The following is a 17,114-nucleotide window of genomic DNA, read 5'->3' as shown; positions in this document are numbered from 1 at the left end:
CATTATATGGATTAAAACAGGCAAGTCGACAGTGGTTTGAAAAACTTACCAAATTTCTTCATTCTCAGGGGTTTGTTCAGGCACATGCTGACCATACTCTCTTCATTAAGTCTGATTCCACATCCTTCACAGCACTCCTTGTGTATGTGGACGACATTATCTTGGCATGAACTTCTCTACAAGTTTTTGATGCTTTGAAAACATCCATGAATAAAGCATTTCGCATAAAAGATTTAGGACAACTGAAATTTTTTCTCGCCCTTGAAGTAGCCAGATCCTCCTCTGGGATTACCCTTTGTCAACGAAAGTATTGTTTAGATCTTTTAAAAGATGCTGGTCTCATTGGTTGCAAGCCTGTCTCAACACCTTTAGACACTGCCACACGTTTGTCACATGACAATGGATCAGTTTTTGCTGATGTGACTGCATATCGTAGACTTGTTGGTAGATTAATCTACCTAACAACAACACGACCTGACATTGCGTTTGCCACACAACAACTCAGTCAATACATGAGTGCTCCCACTGACACACATTACAAAGCAGCTTTACATGTGCTTCGATATCTCAAGAGATCTCTAGCTCGTGGCATATTTTTATCTCACTCCTCTGACCTTCAAATCCTTGGATTTAGTGATGCAGATTGGGGAGGATGTATTGATACGCGCCGTTCTATTTCTGGCTATTGTTTTTTCATAGGTAAATCATTAGTTTCCTGGAAATCAAAGAAGCAAGTAACTGTAAGCTGTTCATCCGCTGAGGCTGAATATCGGGCTTTAGCATCCGCCACCCGTGAACTTCAATGGATGTGTTTTCTTCTTCAGGATCTTAAACAACAACCATCATGCCTACCTGTGCTCTATTGTGATAATCAAAGTGCTCTGCATATTTCAGCTAATCCGGTGTTTCATGAGCGTATTAACATCTGGACATTGATTGTCATCTTGTCCGTGAGAAGCTCCAGGCTGGCCTCATGCGTCTCTTGCCCGTTCCTTCTCATGCACAAGCTGCAGACGTATTTACTAAAGCTCTTGGACCAAAATCTTTCTTCAACTGCTTGTCCAAGCTTGCCTTGGTAGATATATACCAACCCCAAGCTTGTGGGGGGGTAACAAATAATTAAGTAGAAGAAATAGATTAATGCCAGCTGCCAGATTGGTTGGTTGAGATGTTAATTACTTTTAGTTAGGTTATATATAAAGACTTGTATAACCAATGTAACAACCTCTTATCAATGAATAACAGAATCTACTTCTTCTCTTTCTATCTTCTTCGTTTTCATGCTAATAGCTTGTAGTGCAACATCTTCATCAATGGAGTTCACCATTGCTTAGATATGTTTATTGTTAAGTCTAGTTCAAATTGCAAATTTGATAGGCAAAAATTCATACAACCTAATATTGTATTCATGATTTTTCAATTATATGGTATTGAGTACATACCAACCTCTAAGAATTTAAACATGACGCCTATTATGCACAAACATTTTTGTTGGACTTTGATGGTAGAGTGGATATTCCATAAACTCTATTATGACTGAATTAAACAATTTTATAAACATTAAATATGATATTTTAGATTAACTCCGAAACTCTTTTTTCTAAACTTGACTTTTAAAATCTTAAATAGGCACATTTTATGAAATACAAAGAAGTAAATTTTACATTGATTTGTTTTAAATTTCTAAAAAATTTATTAACAACAACTAAAATAAGCTATTGAAGGTTGAATTATCTACCAAGATTAATTTTTAAACCTTGGTAATACTTTTATTGTTATAAAATTAATGAAAAGCAATGAAGTAGAATAGGAGAGATGCATGGGAGAAAGAGAACATAAAAGAAATAGTATTATATTATTTCAACTCTACTTTGAATTGCTCATTAATATTTACATCAATAAGCACTTCATATCTAGTCTCATGTTCATCATGGTGTTGAGCATTATGTATATTAACTGCAGTCCTCAATTACAATCCCTTTTCCCCCTTATCATGTTTTCCTTCTCTATATCACCTCTCTTTTCATTTTGATAAACCATGTCTAGAACTTTTTTAGGTTGTAATTTTGTCCTACCTTTTCTTTGGTAGCTATATTATGATGTCCTTTAAGTTTTAAACATCGGTCGATGTAGTGACCCATACACATGCAATGACTATAAAATAAAGATAAATTCTCATACTCAGTTACACACAAATTATTAAAAACCTTATATATTTTTCGCTCTCCACTAATGGCATGTCATGTAGTAGTTCCCAATCACGAGCTCTCTAAGAAACTATTAAAAAACAAATTATTTAAAGAATTTTTTTATAAAATAGTTTATTTTTTATTTTTTTCTTAAACATATGGAATGTTTTGAAAACTATATTTTAATGAAACTATAAATAACAAAATTTCAATATATGCTACTTTTATAGTGTGAATTTTTTTTTTACAATATTTCTATATTAGATTTTTAAATATGGAATTTTATTATAGAGGAAGTTATACGATATGTTGTTGTAAAATTGTTTAAACGATATTTTTTGTTGGACGATATATATTTTTCGGTAATAGATTAATGTAAATATGAGTTTTTAGGCATCAAAAATATGTGGAAAAGAAAAAAGTAGTGTAAAAAATTCATCAAATTAAATATATTTTAAGTAGATACTAGCAAAACTTTAATATAAATATCTTTATCTTTCTGTTATGTCTTTTTTTATTCATTTTACACAATAACTAAAATTGAAACTATATTGAATAGGTTTTCAAAAAATTATTATCAAGAAATATTTTTAAAGAAATTTAATTATTTTATTGTATTAAAAGTAAAACCTATAAAATGGTAATCCAAAATTGCTATTTCAATAATGCTATAAAAAGACGCATCAATAAAAAATTTCCTTATATTTATGATTATTCACTTTATCTTAAAAGTACAAATTCCCTTATATTAAGGATTGGAGGGAGTATTTAATTTGGTTAATTTCATATGTTTTAAATAAATTTTCCCTAAAGTATATTTAATGAACGCATAAAGCTTTTAGGAAATTTTAGCTATAAATAAAGGTCTAACGATAAACTTTTTTCTTAGTGAGTCCTTTGTAAGAGCCGAAAAGTCACAGAATTAAGAAATTTATTTGAATTTGAGAAAAGGAATTATTGAAAAAAAATGGAAGGTTCTCTAATGAAATTTTTTGTTGTGATGATGTTGATGATTCTGCTAGTTGCAATTCAAGTTGAAAGCTTAGCAGAGCCTTGGTGTGAAATAAAGTGTGACCTATTATGTATCGGAAAGCAACTAGCTGATGAATTTGATAAGTGTGTCAAAGATTGTCAAGCCACAAAATGCTAACAATTATATTGCTATGGTTATTAGCATGAGCCGTGGTATGTTTTTTTACTTTCACATTATCTTTTATTTATTCATGTTTTTAGCAGAAGGGACTTGTTTATTAATTAAATTAATTATTTTTATTTTGTAGGTTCCTTGGCATGTCGTACATGAATAAATTGCTTTTGGCATGGGGTGTTGCAACACTAATAAATATATGATATGTATCTTATGAAAGACTCTACGTAATAAAATGTACTATTCAAATTGACAATGTGTCAAAATTAAATAAATAAATTCTACTTCATAAAGTTTAATTTTTTATTATAATCATTACTTTTGATATTTATTTTCCATATTTTATTGTTTCTATGATTATTGACTCATATATTTGGTTGCATGGATATGTTTATTGTTAAGTCTAGTTCAAATTGCAAATTTGATAGGCAAAAATTCATACAACCTAATATTGTATTCATGATTTTTCAATTATATGGTATTGAGTACATACCAACCTCTAAGAATTTAAACATGACGCCTATTATGCACAAACATTTTTGTTGGACTTTGATGGTAGAGTGGATATTCCATAAACTCTATTATGACTGAATTAAACAATTTTATAAACATTAAATATGATATTTTAGATTTACTCCGAAACTCTTTTTTCTAAACTTGACTTTTAAAATCTTAAATAGGCACATGTTATGAAATACAAAGAAGTAAATTTTACATTGATTTGTTTTAAATTTCTAAAAAATTTATTAACAACAACTAAAATAAGCTATTGAAGGTTGAATTATCTACCAAGATTAATTTTTAAACCTTGGTAATATTTTTATTGTTATAAAATTAATGAAAAGCAATGAAGTAGAATAGGAGAGATGCATGGGAGAAAGAGAACATAAAAGAAATAGTATTATATTATTTCAAGTCTACTTTGAATTGCTCATTAATATTTACATCAATAAGCACTTCATATCTAGTCTCATGTTCATCATGGTGTTGAGCATTATGTATATTAACTGCAGTCCTCAATTACAATCCCTTTTCCCCCTTATCATGTTTTCCTTCTCTATATCACCTCTCTTTTCATTTTGATAAACCATGTCTAGAACTTTTTTAGGTTGTAATTTTGTCCTACCTTTTCTTTGGTAGCTACATTATGATGTCCTTTAAGTTTTAAACATCGGTCGATGTAGTGACCCATACACATGCAATGACTATAAAATAAAGATAAATTCTCATACTCAGTTACACACAAATTATTAAAAACCTTATATATTTTTCTCTCTCCACTAATGTCATGTCATGTAGTAGTTCCCAATCACGAGCTCTCTAAGAAACTATTAAAAAACAAATTATTTAAAGAATTTTTTTATAAAATAGTTTATTTTTTATTTTTTTCTTAAACATATGGAATGTTTTGAAAACTATATTTTAATGAAACTATAAATAACAAAATTTCAATATATGCTACTTTTATAGTGTGAATTTTTTTTTTACAATATTTCTATATTAGATTTTTAAATATGGAATTTTATTATAGAGGAAGTTATACGATATGTTGTTGTAAAATTGTTTAAACGATATTTTTTGTTGGACGATATATATTTTTCGGTAATAGATTAATGTAAATATGAGTTTTTAGGCATCAAAAATATGTGGAAAAGAAAAAAGTAGTGTAAAAAATTCATCAAATTAAATATATTTTAAGTAGATACTAGCAAAACTTTAATATAAATATCTTTATCTTTTTGTTATGTCTTTTTTTATTCATTTTACACAATAATTAAAATTGAAACTATATTGAATAGGTTTTCAAAAAATTATTATCAAGAAATATTTTTAAAGAAATTTAATTATTTTATTGTATTAAAAGTAAAACCTATAAAATGGTAATCCAAAATTGCTATTTCAATAATGCTATAAAAAGACGCATCAATAAAAAATTTCCTTATATTTATGATTATTCACTTTATCTTAAAAGTACAAATTCCCTTATATTAAGGATTGGAGGGAGTATTTAATTTGGTTAATTTCATATGTTTTAAATAAATTTTCCCTAAAGTATATTTAATGAACGCATAAAGCTTTTAGGAAATTTTAGCTATAAATAAAGGTCTAACGATAAACTTTTTTCTTAGTGAGTCCTTTGTAAGAGCCGAAAAGTCACAGAATTAAGAAATTTATTTGAATTTGAGAAAAGGAATTATTGAAAAAAAATGGAAGGTTCTCTAATGAAATTTTTTGTTGTGATGATGTTGATGATTCTGCTAGTTGCAATTCAAGTTGAAAGCTTAGCAGAGCCTTGGTGTGAAATAAAGTGTGACCTATTATGTATCGGAAAGCAACTAGCTGATGAATTTGATAAGTGTGTCAAAGATTGTCAAGCCACAAAATGCTAACAATTATATTGCTATGGTTATTAGCATGAGCCGTGGTATGTTTTTTTACTTTCACATTATCTTTTATTTATTCATGTTTTTAGCAGAAGGGACTTGTTTATTAATTAAATTAATTATTTTTATTTTGTAGGTTCCTTGGCATGTCGTACATGAATAAATTGCTTTTGGCATGGGGTGTTGCAACACTAATAAATATATGATATGTATCTTATGAAAGACTCTACGTAATAAAATGTACTATTCAAATTGACAATGTGTCAAATTTAAATAAATAAATTCTACTTCATAAAGTTTAATTTTTTATTATAATCATTACTTTTGATATTTATTTTCCATATTTTATTGTTTCTATGATTATTGACTCATATATTTGGTTGCATGGATATGTTTATTGTTAAGTCTAGTTCAAATTGCAAATTTGATAGGCAAAAATTCATACAACCTAATATTGTATTCATGATTTTTCAATTATATGGTATTGAGTACATACCAACCTCTAAGAATTTAAACATGACGCCTATTATGCACAAACATTTTTGTTGGACTTTGATGGTAGAGTGGATATTCCATAAACTCTATTATGACTGAATTAAACAATTTTATAAACATTAAATATGATATTTTAGATTTACTCCGAAACTCTTTTTTCTAAACTTGACTTTTAAAATCTTAAATAGGCACATGTTATGAAATACAAAGAAGTAAATTTTACATTGATTTGTTTTAAATTTCTAAAAAATTTATTAACAACAACTAAAATAAGCTATTGAAGGTTGAATTATCTACCAAGATTAATTTTTAAACCTTGGTAATATTTTTATTGTTATAAAATTAATGAAAAGCAATGAAGTAGAATAGGAGAGATGCATGGGAGAAAGAGAACATAAAAGAAATAGTATTATATTATTTCAAGTCTACTTTGAATTGCTCATTAATATTTACATCAATAAGCACTTCATATCTAGTCTCATGTTCATCATGGTGTTGAGCATTATGTATATTAACTGCAGTCCTCAATTACAATCCCTTTTCCCCCTTATCATGTTTTCCTTCTCTATATCACCTCTCTTTTCATTTTGATAAACCATGTCTAGAACTTTTTTAGGTTGTAATTTTGTCCTACCTTTTCTTTGGTAGCTACATTATGATGTCCTTTAAGTTTTAAACATCGGTCGATGTAGTGACCCATACACATGCAATGACTATAAAATAAAGATAAATTCTCATACTCAGTTACACACAAATTATTAAAAACCTTATATATTTTTCTCTCTCCACTAATGTCATGTCATGTAGTAGTTCCCAATCACGAGCTCTCTAAGAAACTATTAAAAAACAAATTATTTAAAGAATTTTTTTATAAAATAGTTTATTTTTTATTTTTTTCTTAAACATATGGAATGTTTTGAAAACTATATTTTAATGAAACTATAAATAACAAAATTTCAATATATGCTACTTTTATAGTGTGAATTTTTTTTTACAATATTTCTATATTAGATTTTTAAATATGGAATTTTATTATAGAGGAAGTTATACGATATGTTGTTGTAAAATTGTTTAAACGATATTTTTTGTTGGACGATATATATTTTTCGGTAATAGATTAATGTAAATATGAGTTTTTAGGCATCAAAAATATGTGGAAAAGAAAAAAGTAGTGTAAAAAATTCATCAAATTAAATATATTTTAAGTAGATACTAGCAAAACTTTAATATAAATATCTTTATCTTTTTGTTATGTCTTTTTTTATTCATTTTACACAATAATTAAAATTGAAACTATATTGAATAGGTTTTCAAAAAATTATTATCAAGAAATATTTTTAAAGAAATTTAATTATTTTATTGTATTAAAAGTAAAACCTATAAAATGGTAATCCAAAATTGCTATTTCAATAATGCTATAAAAAGACGCATCAATAAAAAATTTCCTTATATTTATGATTATTCACTTTATCTTAAAAGTACAAATTCCCTTATATTAAGGATTGGAGGGAGTATTTAATTTGGTTAATTTCATATGTTTTAAATAAATTTTCCCTAAAGTATATTTAATGAACGCATAAAGCTTTTAGGAAATTTTAGCTATAAATAAAGGTCTAACGATAAACTTTTTTCTTAGTGAGTCCTTTGTAAGAGCCGAAAAGTCACAGAATTAAGAAATTTATTTGAATTTGAGAAAAGGAATTATTGAAAAAAAATGGAAGGTTCTCTAATGAAATTTTTTGTTGTGATGATGTTGATGATTCTGCTAGTTGCAATTCAAGTTGAAAGCTTAGCAGAGCCTTGGTGTGAAATAAAGTGTGACCTATTATGTATCGGAAAGCAACTAGCTGATGAATTTGATAAGTGTGTCAAAGATTGTCAAGCCACAAAATGCTAACAATTATATTGCTATGGTTATTAGCATGAGCCGTGGTATGTTTTTTTACTTTCACATTATCTTTTATTTATTCATGTTTTTAGCAGAAGGGACTTGTTTATTAATTAAATTAATTATTTTTATTTTGTAGGTTCCTTGGCATGTCGTACATGAATAAATTGCTTTTGGCATGGGGTGTTGCAACACTAATAAATATATGATATGTATCTTATGAAAGACTCTACGTAATAAAATGTACTATTCAAATTGACAATGTGTCAAATTTAAATAAATAAATTCTACTTCATAAAGTTTAATTTTTTATTATAATCATTACTTTTGATATTTATTTTCCATATTTTATTGTTTCTATGATTATTGACTCATATATTTGGTTGCATGGATATGTTTATTGTTAAGTCTAGTTCAAATTGCAAATTTGATAGGCAAAAATTCATACAACCTAATATTGTATTCATGATTTTTCAATTATATGGTATTGAGTACATACCAACCTCTAAGAATTTAAACATGACGCCTATTATGCACAAACATTTTTGTTGGACTTTGATGGTAGAGTGGATATTCCATAAACTCTATTATGACTGAATTAAACAATTTTATAAACATTAAATATGATATTTTAGATTTACTCCGAAACTCTTTTTTCTAAACTTGACTTTTAAAATCTTAAATAGGCACATGTTATGAAATACAAAGAAGTAAATTTTACATTGATTTGTTTTAAATTTCTAAAAAATTTATTAACAACAACTAAAATAAGCTATTGAAGGTTGAATTATCTACCAAGATTAATTTTTAAACCTTGGTAATATTTTTATTGTTATAAAATTAATGAAAAGCAATGAAGTAGAATAGGAGAGATGCATGGGAGAAAGAGAACATAAAAGAAATAGTATTATATTATTTCAAGTCTACTTTGAATTGCTCATTAATATTTACATCAATAAGCACTTCATATCTAGTCTCATGTTCATCATGGTGTTGAGCATTATGTATATTAACTGCAGTCCTCAATTACAATCCCTTTTCCCCCTTATCATGTTTTCCTTCTCTATATCACCTCTCTTTTCATTTTGATAAACCATGTCTAGAACTTTTTTAGGTTGTAATTTTGTCCTACCTTTTCTTTGGTAGCTACATTATGATGTCCTTTAAGTTTTAAACATCGGTCGATGTAGTGACCCATACACATGCAATGACTATAAAATAAAGATAAATTCTCATACTCAGTTACACACAAATTATTAAAAACCTTATATATTTTTCTCTCTCCACTAATGTCATGTCATGTAGTAGTTCCCAATCACGAGCTCTCTAAGAAACTATTAAAAAACAAATTATTTAAAGAATTTTTTTATAAAATAGTTTATTTTTTATTTTTTTCTTAAACATATGGAATGTTTTGAAAACTATATTTTAATGAAACTATAAATAACAAAATTTCAATATATGCTACTTTTATAGTGTGAATTTTTTTTTTTACAATATTTCTATATTAGATTTTTAAATATGGAATTTTATTATAGAGGAAGTTATACGATATGTTGTTGTAAAATTGTTTAAACGATATTTTTTGTTGGACGATATATATTTTTCGGTAATAGATTAATGTAAATATGAGTTTTTAGGCATCAAAAATATGTGGAAAAGAAAAAAGTAGTGTAAAAAATTCATCAAATTAAATATATTTTAAGTAGATACTAGCAAAACTTTAATATAAATATCTTTATCTTTTTGTTATGTCTTTTTTTATTCATTTTACACAATAATTAAAATTGAAACTATATTGAATAGGTTTTCAAAAAATTATTATCAAGAAATATTTTTAAAGAAATTTAATTATTTTATTGTATTAAAAGTAAAACCTATAAAATGGTAATCCAAAATTGCTATTTCAATAATGCTATAAAAAGACGCATCAATAAAAAATTTCCTTATATTTATGATTATTCACTTTATCTTAAAAGTACAAATTCCCTTATATTAAGGATTGGAGGGAGTATTTAATTTGGTTAATTTCATATGTTTTAAATAAATTTTCCCTAAAGTATATTTAATGAACGCATAAAGCTTTTAGGAAATTTTAGCTATAAATAAAGGTCTAACGATAAACTTTTTTCTTAGTGAGTCCTTTGTAAGAGCCGAAAAGTCACAGAATTAAGAAATTTATTTGAATTTGAGAAAAGGAATTATTGAAAAAAAATGGAAGGTTCTCTAATGAAATTTTTTGTTGTGATGATGTTGATGATTCTGCTAGTTGCAATTCAAGTTGAAAGCTTAGCAGAGCCTTGGTGTGAAATAAAGTGTGACCTATTATGTATCGGAAAGCAACTAGCTGATGAATTTGATAAGTGTGTCAAAGATTGTCAAGCCACAAAATGCTAACAATTATATTGCTATGGTTATTAGCATGAGCCGTGGTATGTTTTTTTACTTTCACATTATCTTTTATTTATTCATGTTTTTAGCAGAAGGGACTTGTTTATTAATTAAATTAATTATTTTTATTTTGTAGGTTCCTTGGCATGTCGTACATGAATAAATTGCTTTTGGCATGGGGTGTTGCAACACTAATAAATATATGATATGTATCTTATGAAAGACTCTACGTAATAAAATGTACTATTCAAATTGACAATGTGTCAAATTTAAATAAATAAATTCTACTTCATAAAGTTTAATTTTTTATTATAATCATTACTTTTGATATTTATTTTCCATATTTTATTGTTTCTATGATTATTGACTCATATATTTGGTTGCATGGATATGTTTATTGTTAAGTCTAGTTCAAATTGCAAATTTGATAGGCAAAAATTCATACAACCTAATATTGTATTCATGATTTTTCAATTATATGGTATTGAGTACATACCAACCTCTAAGAATTTAAACATGACGCCTATTATGCACAAACATTTTTGTTGGACTTTGATGGTAGAGTGGATATTCCATAAACTCTATTATGACTGAATTAAACAATTTTATAAACATTAAATATGATATTTTAGATTTACTCCGAAACTCTTTTTTCTAAACTTGACTTTTAAAATCTTAAATAGGCACATGTTATGAAATACAAAGAAGTAAATTTTACATTGATTTGTTTTAAATTTCTAAAAAATTTATTAACAACAACTAAAATAAGCTATTGAAGGTTGAATTATCTACCAAGATTAATTTTTAAACCTTGGTAATATTTTTATTGTTATAAAATTAATGAAAAGCAATGAAGTAGAATAGGAGAGATGCATGGGAGAAAGAGAACATAAAAGAAATAGTATTATATTATTTCAAGTCTACTTTGAATTGCTCATTAATATTTACATCAATAAGCACTTCATATCTAGTCTCATGTTCATCATGGTGTTGAGCATTATGTATATTAACTGCAGTCCTCAATTACAATCCCTTTTCCCCCTTATCATGTTTTCCTTCTCTATATCACCTCTCTTTTCATTTTGATAAACCATGTCTAGAACTTTTTTAGGTTGTAATTTTGTCCTACCTTTTCTTTGGTAGCTACATTATGATGTCCTTTAAGTTTTAAACATCGGTCGATGTAGTGACCCATACACATGCAATGACTATAAAATAAAGATAAATTCTCATACTCAGTTACACACAAATTATTAAAAACCTTATATATTTTTCTCTCTCCACTAATGTCATGTCATGTAGTAGTTCCCAATCACGAGCTCTCTAAGAAACTATTAAAAAACAAATTATTTAAAGAATTTTTTTATAAAATAGTTTATTTTTTATTTTTTTCTTAAACATATGGAATGTTTTGAAAACTATATTTTAATGAAACTATAAATAACAAAATTTCAATATATGCTACTTTTATAGTGTGAATTTTTTTTTTTACAATATTTCTATATTAGATTTTTAAATATGGAATTTTATTATAGAGGAAGTTATACGATATGTTGTTGTAAAATTGTTTAAACGATATTTTTTGTTGGACGATATATATTTTTCGGTAATAGATTAATGTAAATATGAGTTTTTAGGCATCAAAAATATGTGGAAAAGAAAAAAGTAGTGTAAAAAATTCATCAAATTAAATATATTTTAAGTAGATACTAGCAAAACTTTAATATAAATATCTTTATCTTTTTGTTATGTCTTTTTTTATTCATTTTACACAATAATTAAAATTGAAACTATATTGAATAGGTTTTCAAAAAATTATTATCAAGAAATATTTTTAAAGAAATTTAATTATTTTATTGTATTAAAAGTAAAACCTATAAAATGGTAATCCAAAATTGCTATTTCAATAATGCTATAAAAAGACGCATCAATAAAAAATTTCCTTATATTTATGATTATTCACTTTATCTTAAAAGTACAAATTCCCTTATATTAAGGATTGGAGGGAGTATTTAATTTGGTTAATTTCATATGTTTTAAATAAATTTTCCCTAAAGTATATTTAATGAACGCATAAAGCTTTTAGGAAATTTTAGCTATAAATAAAGGTCTAACGATAAACTTTTTTCTTAGTGAGTCCTTTGTAAGAGCCGAAAAGTCACAGAATTAAGAAATTTATTTGAATTTGAGAAAAGGAATTATTGAAAAAAAATGGAAGGTTCTCTAATGAAATTTTTTGTTGTGATGATGTTGATGATTCTGCTAGTTGCAATTCAAGTTGAAAGCTTAGCAGAGCCTTGGTGTGAAATAAAGTGTGACCTATTATGTATCGGAAAGCAACTAGCTGATGAATTTGATAAGTGTGTCAAAGATTGTCAAGCCACAAAATGCTAACAATTATATTGCTATGGTTATTAGCATGAGCCGTGGTATGTTTTTTTACTTTCACATTATCTTTTATTTATTCATGTTTTTAGCAGAAGGGACTTGTTTATTAATTAAATTAATTATTTTTATTTTGTAGGTTCCTTGGCATGTCGTACATGAATAAATTGCTTTTGGCATGGGGTGTTGCAACACTAATAAATATATGATATGTATCTTATGAAAGACTCTACGTAATAAAATGTACTATTCAAATTGACAATGTGTCAAATTTAAATAAATAAATTCTACTTCATAAAGTTTAATTTTTTATTATAATCATTACTTTTGATATTTATTTTCCATATTTTATTGTTTCTATGATTATTGACTCATATATTTGGTTGCATGGATATGTTTATTGTTAAGTCTAGTTCAAATTGCAAATTTGATAGGCAAAAATTCATACAACCTAATATTGTATTCATGATTTTTCAATTATATGGTATTGAGTACATACCAACCTCTAAGAATTTAAACATGACGCCTATTATGCACAAACATTTTTGTTGGACTTTGATGGTAGAGTGGATATTCCATAAACTCTATTATGACTGAATTAAACAATTTTATAAACATTAAATATGATATTTTAGATTTACTCCGAAACTCTTTTTTCTAAACTTGACTTTTAAAATCTTAAATAGGCACATGTTATGAAATACAAAGAAGTAAATTTTACATTGATTTGTTTTAAATTTCTAAAAAATTTATTAACAACAACTAAAATAAGCTATTGAAGGTTGAATTATCTACCAAGATTAATTTTTAAACCTTGGTAATATTTTTATTGTTATAAAATTAATGAAAAGCAATGAAGTAGAATAGGAGAGATGCATGGGAGAAAGAGAACATAAAAGAAATAGTATTATATTATTTCAAGTCTACTTTGAATTGCTCATTAATATTTACATCAATAAGCACTTCATATCTAGTCTCATGTTCATCATGGTGTTGAGCATTATGTATATTAACTGCAGTCCTCAATTACAATCCCTTTTCCCCCTTATCATGTTTTCCTTCTCTATATCACCTCTCTTTTCATTTTGATAAACCATGTCTAGAACTTTTTTAGGTTGTAATTTTGTCCTACCTTTTCTTTGGTAGCTACATTATGATGTCCTTTAAGTTTTAAACATCGGTCGATGTAGTGACCCATACACATGCAATGACTATAAAATAAAGATAAATTCTCATACTCAGTTACACACAAATTATTAAAAACCTTATATATTTTTCTCTCTCCACTAATGTCATGTCATGTAGTAGTTCCCAATCACGAGCTCTCTAAGAAACTATTAAAAAACAAATTATTTAAAGAATTTTTTTATAAAATAGTTTATTTTTTATTTTTTTCTTAAACATATGGAATGTTTTGAAAACTATATTTTAATGAAACTATAAATAACAAAATTTCAATATATGCTACTTTTATAGTGTGAATTTTTTTTTTACAATATTTCTATATTAGATTTTTAAATATGGAATTTTATTATAGAGGAAGTTATACGATATGTTGTTGTAAAATTGTTTAAACGATATTTTTTGTTGGACGATATATATTTTTCGGTAATAGATTAATGTAAATATGAGTTTTTAGGCATCAAAAATATGTGGAAAAGAAAAAAGTAGTGTAAAAAATTCATCAAATTAAATATATTTTAAGTAGATACTAGCAAAACTTTAATATAAATATCTTTATCTTTTTGTTATGTCTTTTTTTATTCATTTTACACAATAACTAAAATTGAAACTATATTGAATAGGTTTTCAAAAAATTATTATCAAGAAATATTTTTAAAGAAATTTAATTATTTTATTGTATTAAAAGTAAAACCTATAAAATGGTAATCCAAAATTGCTATTTCAATAATGCTATAAAAAGACGCATCAATAAAAAATTTCCTTATATTTATGATTATTCACTTTATCTTAAAAGTACAAATTCCCTTATATTAAGGATTGGAGGGAGTATTTAATTTGGTTAATTTCATATGTTTTAAATAAATTTTCCCTAAAGTATATTTAATGAACGCATAAAGCTTTTAGGAAATTTTAGCTATAAATAAAGGTCTAACGATAAACTTTTTTCTTAGTGAGTCCTTTGTAAGAGCCGAAAAGTCACAGAATTAAGAAATTTATTTGAATTTGAGAAAAGGAATTATTGAAAAAAAATGGAAGGTTCTCTAATGAAATTTTTTGTTGTGATGATGTTGATGATTCTGCTAGTTGCAATTCAAGTTGAAAGCTTAGCAGAGCCTTGGTGTGAAATAAAGTGTGACCTATTATGTATCGGAAAGCAACTAGCTGATGAATTTGATAAGTGTGTCAAAGATTGTCAAGCCACAAAATGCTAACAATTATATTGCTATGGTTATTAGCATGAGCCGTGGTATGTTTTTTTACTTTCACATTATCTTTTATTTATTCATGTTTTTAGCAGAAGGGACTTGTTTATTAATTAAATTAATTATTTTTATTTTGTAGGTTCCTTGGCATGTCGTACATGAATAAATTGCTTTTGGCATGGGGTGTTGCAACACTAATAAATATATGATATGTATCTTATGAAAGACTCTACGTAATAAAATGTACTATTCAAATTGACAATGTGTCAAAATTAAATAAATAAATTCTACTTCATAAAGTTTAATTTTTTATTATAATCATTACTTTTGATATTTATTTTCCATATTTTATTGTTTCTATGATTATTGACTCATATATTTGGTTGCATGGATATGTTTATTGTTAAGTCTAGTTCAAATTGCAAATTTGATAGGCGAAAATTCATACAACCTAATATTGTATTCATGATTTTTCAATTATATGGTATTGAGTACATACCAACCTCTAAGAATTTAAACATGACGCCTATTATGCACAAACATTTTTGTTGGACTTTGATGGTAGAGTGGATATTCCATAAACTCTATTATGACTGAATTAAACAATTTTATAAACATTAAATATGATATTTTATATTTACTCCGAAACTCTTTTTTCTAAACTTGACTTTTAAAATCTTAAATAGGCACATGTTATGAAATACAAAGAAGTAAATTTTACATTGATTTGTTTTAAATTTCTAAAAATTTTATTAACAACAACTAAAATAAGCTATTGAAGGTTGAATTATCTACCAAGATTAATTTTTAAACCTTGGTAATACTTTTATTGTTATAAAATTAATGAAAAGCAATGAAGTAGAATAGGAGAGATGCATGGGAGAAAGAGAACATAAAAGAAATTGTATTATATTATTTCAAGTCTACTTGGAATTGCTCATTAATATTTACATCAATAAGCACTTCATATCTAGTCTCATGTTCATCATGGTGTTGAGCATTATGTATATTAACTGCAGTCCTCAATTACAATCCCTTTACCCCCTTATCATGTTTTCCTTCTCTATATTGTAACACCCCATACATAACTGACTAGTATATTATGCATGAAACATTAAAATTGATATAGAGTACATACAAAAGCTATAGATATAGAGAGATCCATATAAAATACAACATGAAATTCTACTAAGAATTACAACACATGTGTCTTCAATGGATCTGCACAGCGGAAAATGAGGTCTGACGAGGTCTCTGAGCCATCACCACTTCCAAGTCTTCAGTCCAAACCTGCTACTGACCAAACACTACTAAACTGCACCTGAAAAAAATATAAGTTGATTGGGGTGAGATTACTAAATCTCAATGAGTCCTCCTATCCTATGGGTCCACTCGGTTCTACAGGGTACATGCATCACAAACCGAATCCACCATTGATCCGGGGTTTATCCTTACATCCGGTACAAGTACGGAGCAAACACATGAATCGTCCACCATAGGAGTCATCGCATCACAGTACACAAATAGTACAACAAACACGTATGCAGACCCATACCCATGTACGGGGAATCCAGAAGTACGTTAATACCACTAGACTAAGTTACTAACACACCCTCGGTGGGTTCACCCATGCCTATTTGTCAAGAGACTTACACAAGCACCCTGCAAGAATGATTAAATGGGTTCGCACAAGCCTACATGGCTGCGAGATGACCTTGCCTAAGAGGCGACATCGTCCCATTAACCATCTGTACGCACGTGGTGTTAACAGCAAGTGCAACACGCCGTCTTGACGCATGAGCCCATCCGGATAGGAACCTAATGATGTAGCCTACATGGCATCATTAG

The 17,114-nt window shown here is 26.9% G+C and overlaps 1 protein-coding gene across 1 annotated transcript; it reads left to right on the top strand.

Moving 5' to 3' along the window:
- The first annotated feature begins 206 nt into the window (after positions 1–206).
- Positions 207–1,079, top strand: LOC131597958 (uncharacterized mitochondrial protein AtMg00810-like). The gene has a single exon (XM_058870615.1). It carries the CDS (start codon positions 207–209, stop codon positions 1,077–1,079), a length of 873 nt encoding a protein of 290 aa, XP_058726598.1.
- The last annotated feature ends 16,035 nt before the right edge of the window (positions 1,080–17,114 follow it).

Source organism: Vicia villosa, linkage group LG4 (assembly GCF_029867415.1).
Source record: "Vicia villosa cultivar HV-30 ecotype Madison, WI linkage group LG4, Vvil1.0, whole genome shotgun sequence".
Taxonomy (NCBI): Eukaryota; Viridiplantae; Streptophyta; class Magnoliopsida; order Fabales; family Fabaceae; genus Vicia; species Vicia villosa.
The sequence above is the reverse complement of the archived record's forward strand: the minus strand, read 5'-3'. Positions and strand labels throughout refer to the sequence as shown.

Bases quoted from the DNA above. Each gene is read 5' to 3' on its own strand.
- LOC131597958 (XM_058870615.1), top strand. From the start codon at position 207: ATGAATAAAGCATTTCGCATAAAAGATTTAGGACAACTGAAATTTTTT.